The sequence below is a fragment of the Labeo rohita genome, chromosome 6, assembly GCF_022985175.1.
Source record: "Labeo rohita strain BAU-BD-2019 chromosome 6, IGBB_LRoh.1.0, whole genome shotgun sequence".
Classification (NCBI taxonomy): Eukaryota; Metazoa; Chordata; class Actinopteri; order Cypriniformes; family Cyprinidae; genus Labeo; species Labeo rohita.
The window spans coordinates 10,536,965-10,544,520 of NC_066874.1; the positions used below are offsets into that span (position 1 = coordinate 10,536,965).

Below are 7,556 nucleotides of genomic sequence, written 5' to 3' on the forward strand. Positions count from 1 at the left end.
ATCAGAGGGGATTTAGAAGTGGGTATAGGGGAGCACGGGGTACAACTTAATGTTTTGAATTTTTCAGTTTGTGTAAATCCACATGGGGTTCGGAGTATATTTTTTTTATCCATGTTAATTTCACACTTGTCTAGTACAGCTTAAAATGTTATCTGATCGAATGAAAAAAATATACACGAGAAACTAAAATATTTTGTAAATAAAATAAAATAATTAATATTTTCAAATAAAATAATGGTGTTTTTTAAGAATAAAAAAAAATAATTTTTGAGGTTCACAATTCACAACTTCTCGAACAGGCGAACACACACACACAAATGAAATCGTTTGCCTGATGAAAAAAGTATTTTAAACAGGTTCATTGTTTTAGAAAATAGTTAATATTCGCGTCATTATTGACTTATCTCATCCACCCACGACCGACCCGCAAATAATTAGAATGCATTTTTTTATTACCCGACCCGCGGATTATGCCCCAGTGCAGGACATGATTTTACCAAGTACAACATGTTCCTGGATCAACATCTTTGTTGACCCTGGAACAACATTGTGATTAACCAATCAGATTTTAAAAAACAGTTTATAATTTTTGTGTAGTTTAGGCTTACAACCAGTGTTTGGTGCATGTACATCAGTGTCATTCGTCTATCATTTCCTCTGATTTTAGGGATTACTCATGGGTAAGGTTAGGTTTAGGTGTAGGGATGTGGTCAAGATTAAATTTTTGGATTAAAATGTTGTTCCAGGGTCTACAAAATATGTTGACCGAGGAACACATCTAACTCAGCAAAATCAGGACGTGCATCCCCAGCGCCCGCGGATATAATGACCATCTGCGCATCACTAATGCACAAACAGCTTGTAACACTCCAAAGACAAAAGAAAACATGAAATTGCGTCATATCAGTTGTTTTTTATGCTATAACAACAGTAAAATGCTAATGCTAAATATAATCCTAATAGGCTAGTGGTGCATCAGTGTAACCTGCAGATATACTAAATCTCAGCGCTCTAAGTCAGTCAGTCATAGCCCACCAGTTTAATTCATCACATACCATTGGTTTTCAAGAATGGTGTGCCAAAAAAATAGTAATAAGATTAGAGGAGAATTTTGACAAGTTCAAGCAGACAGGAAAGCAACAGTAACTGAAATAGCCACACACTGGTGTTCAGAAGAGCATCTCTGAATGTCAAATCTTGAAGTGGGTGGCCTACAGCAGCTGAAGTCCCATCTGAGCACCCTTAGTCCTTTGTATGTCTCATGTTAAATGTCTCTGCAGGATTAATTAATCTGAGAAATTGTTAATAAAAAATAAGTCTAGTTGAGGGTGGTCTACATCAAACACATGCATGGCTTGGAGAGATGAGAAAAATATTTCATCTTCATCTCAGTCCTTTAAAATCGGAGCCATGGATTGGTGTGGAATTACTTTTTAAGATTTCAGCTCGACATCGCTCTCTAAGGCAAAACCAAAACTTGAATAGTAAATCAAGATTCAAGATGTTTGTGCATTATTAGCGAGAGATCTTTTATATTTTCCATTGTTTCAGAAAATATGCATGTGGTTTCCTTCAACAACATTTTTTAGTCTGAAAATAAAAAAAGCCCCCTAAGTGCTGCTAGCTCTAATGAGCATGTCCTAATCAAGAAGACATTTCAGAGCCTCTTTCCAACTGACTAGCTAAATCTTGTTCCTTGTGAAGGAAATATTATTTAAAATGGCACGAACAGGTACATAAGATAAGCCTTTATTTACTATTAAGCACCTTTTTAAGGAAACACAGTATTGGTGATCAGATGAGGTCCTCTGTGCAATGTTTGTTATCCAGTCATCCTACTTATTTTGCAGAGCTTCTACAACTTTCTACAAAGTTTAAAACCGCTACTTACTGCTTCAACTAAGCAAATGCTGAAGTAGTCGTACCAAACACACATCCGTCATAGTGTGTCTGTTGAATCTGTTGCTATTATCCTCTTAGCTGACTTCATGTATGCTGAAAGTAAGTATGTTGAAAATCCCAAAGGGCTAAAGAAAAGCCAATAATAGCAAGAACGTAAACATAAAGAAACTAAACACATTTTTATAAATGTTCTCATGTATTTCTCTGGGAAGGTTTACTGCAGAGTTTACAAACTTTGAACTTGTGCTTGGAGCTTATATAAATGTTCTAAGTTTGATACAAGTTAATCTCTGTCACAACACCTGGGTTTTTTTTTTAACCCCAATGCTGAGTTCGGCCCATTGGGTCATTTTATTGGGTTATTTTTAATATTTTTACCCAGGTGCTGGGTTTTTTTTTTTTTTTAACCCAAAAGCTGGGTTCAACTTGTTGGGTCATTTTATTGTGTTATTTTTAATATTTTTTACCCAGGTGCTGGGTAGTTTTCTTGTAACTAAGTTATCATTTTCTACCCAACCACTGGGCTGCGCCTGTCTTTGAAGAAACAACCCAGCTGCTGAGTTACAGTTAGAGCTCGGGCTTTCGGAGACCTCTACAGGAGAGAGCGGTTCTCTGTGCCGTCGATTTGCACTTCTTCAGGTGAAATTAAGGTTTGTATACATTTTATTTAATTTATAAAGTCTTTACTGTGCTGTAAATTGTATTATTTTAACGCAACATACGGACGAGATGTCGGTCAGCTCCGTCAGTCAGCTCCGTCAGCAGCGGTTGTTTCGCACGATGGAAACGCCTTTTGTCTTGCATAAAATAAATGGATTTTTTATTTGTTATTGTACTGAGTTTAATTTTAAAATGTGACCCTGGACCACAAAACCAGTCTTAAGTAGCACAGGTATATTTGTAGTAATAGTCAAAAATACATTGTATGGGTCATTTTTTTTCTTTTTTTTTTTTTTGATTTTATGGCAAAAATCATTAGTATATTAAGTAAAGATCATGTTCTATGAAGAAATTTTGTAAATTTCCTTCTGTAAATATATCAAAACTTAATTTTTGATGAGTACTATGCATTGCTATGAACTTCTTTTGGAAAACCTTAAAGGTGATTTTCTCAATATTTAGATTTTTTTGCACCCTCAGATTCCAGATTTTCAAATTGCTGTAACTCTGCCAAATATTGTCCTCTCCTAACAAACCATACATCAATGGAAAGCTTATTTATTCAGATTTCAGATTCAGATTTCCAAAAATTGACACTTATGATTGATTTTGTGGTCCAGGGTCACAAATACGTTCTCTAATATCAGTACTGTTTGTTTATGGGCAGTTTTTGGAGTCAGTCATGACATCTTTCAGCTACAAGTGAAATGCGAGTCTGAAGTTCCCAGTTAATCTGGCGACACACTGGCATGAGAATTAGTGCTATTTCAGTAAACGATTACAGAGAGCGGTTGAATACACAAAAATTAAAATTATACTTTTAAATGTTACATTTTTTATGTCTAAGATGCTTGTCAAACAAGTTTACATGTATGTAATATTGTAAACTATGCTGTATTCACCAAAATTAATTCAATTTCTCTTTTGTCTTCAATTTCAATTTTGTCCATGTGTTCTTGATTAATAAATGTTCATCTTTTGATTATTGCTGTTGCCTGTAGTAATTCTGTGTGTGTTTTTTATAAGTTCCAGTCCATTTTAAACCACCAATATAAGCATTTTTAACAATAGTTGACTTAAATAAAATGACCCAGCATGTTTGGTAAAAACATTTAACCCAACCCATGTGTTCTGTCCAATATTTGCCCAGTGTTGGGTTGCCAAATGACCCAAGTTGGGTTGTTTTTAACCCAGCATTTTTTAGAGTGTTTCTTTAAATCTGATTGGCCGAGCAGCATTCCAAGAGTGTTGATATTTATTCCAGTACGACTAGGACTTTTCATTCTTTGTATCACTCCGCTTTTCTGTGTCTGCATGTTCCACATACAGCTGTCAGTGTGTAAATTAGCAGTGGGGATTTTTCAGTGACTATATTACACCAGTAGTTGACGACAAGTGATACAGCAAGACATTGAATCATTCACTAACTCCTCAAAAAACACTGAATTTACACTCCACTGCTGTGTATTGCTTGGAAACACACAATGGCTGATTCTGCTTTGAATTGGTGTGGTAAAAATTTACCTCGAACAGTACTTCTCCACAATCAGTATCAAGAATAAGTTGACTAATTTGTATTTTTACATTGTCAGTATAAATGTAAATTAACAATGTGTATTACTCTGTGTTACCTGAACCAATATATCCCTGTTCATTTGTCAGCAAAAGTCACAAAATTGTCATTTGGTGGCCTTTTGACAGACTTTTGGACTTTTGTAAAAACTACCATACTTCTGTGTGTTTGTATGCCTGCTCACTCATATTCTGATTGAGTCCAGGGCATTGTGAGTGTTGAAGTTCTCTTACCTTTTTTACCACAGCGAAACTTTTTAAAAATGTTTCTGCTGCATAGACAGCCAACTTTTTTTTAAAATGTCTCATTGGTTTGCCATAAGTATGACGCCAGAGCCGAGCAGAAGGAAAGCTGCAATGTCTGACTCTACTAAACAACACACTCAAGATATGAAAATTACCCTGTAATCCCCTGCTGTGTGTTTCTGCAGTGCAAATATGTTCGGCTCTAGTCTTGTGTGCCGTTTCTTGCGTACACAGTGACAAATGCGACAGCCTAAGATTCCGTCGACAGACTCAAAGATTAGCAGATATACAAATATCTTTATTAACACAGGCCTTTGCATACGCAAGGGGAGAGAACAAAGAAAGAATCTATGTGCCATTCATATTCTGGTAAATTAATTTCCATAATGAATTTTCATATCTGAATGTTAGAGACGTATCTGTTTTAGCATGATATGAATGAACTTACTTGCATGCAAATGTTTGAAATGGATGTTTCATCAACCAGTCTTAAAATTCCCACGTTTGCCCTTTAAACAACATCAGAAAATGAGTGTTGCTTAAAGGCATTTTCATTAATATTTAATAGCAACAAAATGTGGCTGTGGTGGTTCTCCAACTTCATGCTGTGTTTCTTGAAATAGCCATGTACCTGGGAGTCATTTATATTTTTTTGTTTTGAAAATCATAACATCACTTTGACATTTAGTGCTTCTTTTGGGAACCAATGTGAATAGTAGGGCAGATTGTATTTTTATTCTCAGTAATTATTCCCTCATAAATCATTTAAAAAACTGACAATGAATGCATGTACAGTTGAGGTCAAAATTTTACATTCCCCTTTCAAAATCATTAAAAGTGTTAATTTTTTTAACCAACATAAGAGAGATCATACAAAATGCATGTTACTGTTTATTTAGTACTGACCTGAATAAGATATTTAACATAAAATATGTTTACATATAGTCCACAAGAGAAAATAATAGTTACATTTATAAAAATGGCCTGGTTCAAAAGTTTATATCCCCTTGATTCTTAATACTGTGTTGTTACCTGAACGATCTACAGCTGTGTTTTTTTTGTTTAGATATAGTTGTTCATGAGTTCCTTGTTTGTCCTGAACAGTTAAACTGCCTGCAGTTCTTCAGAAAAAAAATCCTTCAGGTCCCACAAATTCTTTGTTTTTGCAGCATTTTTGTGTATTTGAACTTTGAACAATGACTGTATGATTTTGAGATCCATCTTTTCATACTGAGGACAACTGAGGGACTTATATGCAACTATTACAGAAGGTTCAAATGCTCACTGATGCTCCAGAAAAAAAAAAAAAAAAAACTTTTGAACAATGGAGACGTGTGCATTTTTCTTATCTTTCCCAAATATCTTTTTTCTTTTTTTTTTTTTTTTCATGTAGTACTGCCCTTCAGAGATAGTTACATTCTCCAGAAGACAAAATAAGCTAAATTTACCCTAAGCTTCAAATTCAAAAAGTTTTCACCCCCTCAGCTCTTAATGCATCGTGTTTCTTTCTGGAGCACCAGTGAGTGAATAATAATATTTTTTTTTTTTTGCTCAAATAACCTCCCATTAAACTCCCATTTAGTGTAGTTGTGTTTGTGTATGCCAAATCTGTTAAAATCTATGTTGAAGAGCTAAACTGAGACCAATAATAACGGTACAAAAGCAAACAATAAAAAAATCATGTTATTATACATTTTCTTATGAATTTCTCTGGACAGCTTTACCCTAATGTTTCTAAACATACAACTTACTCATGAAGCTTAAGGAAATCTCCCCAGGTTCATTTGCATTTATTCTGTTCATTTACATAACAATAGTGACATAATGAATCGTTGATTATATAAGTGGCTCTGTAGATTAACAGTGAGCATGAACATACAGACTAATCTCTCATTTCATATTTTCTTTTTTAACAGGGATTGTATCATTGATCTCTCTGGCAGTCCTTTCGCATGAACGTTACAGCACGTTAACTGTTTACAACAAGAGGGCCCCAGACTACAGCAAACCCTTGTTGGCTGTCGGGGGTTCCTGGCTCTACTCACTGTTCTGGACGGTTCCCCCCTTGCTGGGCTGGAGTAGCTATGGACTGGAAGGGGCAGGAACCAGCTGTTCGGTTACATGGACGGCCAACACCCCACAGTCACATTCGTATATCATCTGCCTGTTTATTTTCTGTTTGGGAATCCCCGTGCTGGTCATGGTGTACTGTTACAGCCGGCTCCTCTGTGCTGTCAAACAGGTAAATTCAGTCACAACATCTCAATTCAGTGTAAATATTACACTGTAATTATGTGTGTATAATTTCAACACAACAAGGAAAAGAGATTAAACAAGTCAGATTTCAGAACTCAAAACCACTGCCTCCAGTGCAGTTTCCAATCCTCTCAGGAACTATACAGTGACTCTCTGACTCAAGCTCAAACTAGATCAGACTCCAGATAAAGTTGCCTCAAATGATGTTTTAGCCGGCGATATCTGGAATCCACACTCTCCTCCATGCTGAAAAATTAGATAAGTCAGCACTATTATGCACTTGTTCGAAATAGGTCACAAAAAATATGCTCTCAATGTGACCTCATGAAAAATAGTTTCTGAAAACTGAAATACTCAATTTCTGGATTTAGATTCTAAAAAACACTGTGCATTACATAAGACCCAATATGAAAAAAGCAGTGCATTATATTTGGAATTCAATTTATCTGTTCCACATGCACTTCACACATATGCACAGATTTTAGAAATCTTTAAAAATATCAATCATTTATATTCCTGAACCTAATGAGTCAGTGGTTCCCTTAAACCAGATGGTAGCCTCTTTCTATAGTGAATCAGCAATCCATTCAAAAAGGGATTTGCATATACTGAAGTTCTGAATCATCTGGTACAAACCAAAAATACCGGTACAAACAAAAATTTAATGTACATGTTTTCCCTCAGGTAGGGCGTATCAGGAAGACAGCAGCACGGCGGAGAGAATACCACATTTTATTTATGGTCATTACTACAGTGGTGTGCTACCTTTTGTGCTGGATGCCCTATGGGGTTGTTGCAATGATGGCCACGTTTGGACGTCCCGGGATCATCACACCCATCGCGAGCGTGGTGCCGTCCCTCCTTGCCAAAAGCAGCACAGTCATCAACCCTGTTATTTACATCCTAATGAACAAACAGGT

The 7,556-nt window shown here is 35.8% G+C and overlaps 1 protein-coding gene across 2 annotated transcripts in view; it reads left to right on the forward strand.

Annotated features, from left to right (window-relative positions):
- tmtops2a (teleost multiple tissue opsin 2a) overlaps nt 1–7,556 on the forward strand; it is a 30,431-nt gene that overhangs the window by 15,249 nt on the left and 7,626 nt on the right. For both annotated transcript variants that reach the window (XM_051113002.1, XM_051113003.1), the window contains 2 exons: nt 6,297–6,622; nt 7,321–7,554. In XM_051113002.1, coding sequence (XP_050968959.1) covers nt 6,297–6,622; nt 7,321–7,554 — 560 coding nt within the window. The remainder of the gene's footprint in view (nt 1–6,296; nt 6,623–7,320; nt 7,555–7,556) is intronic.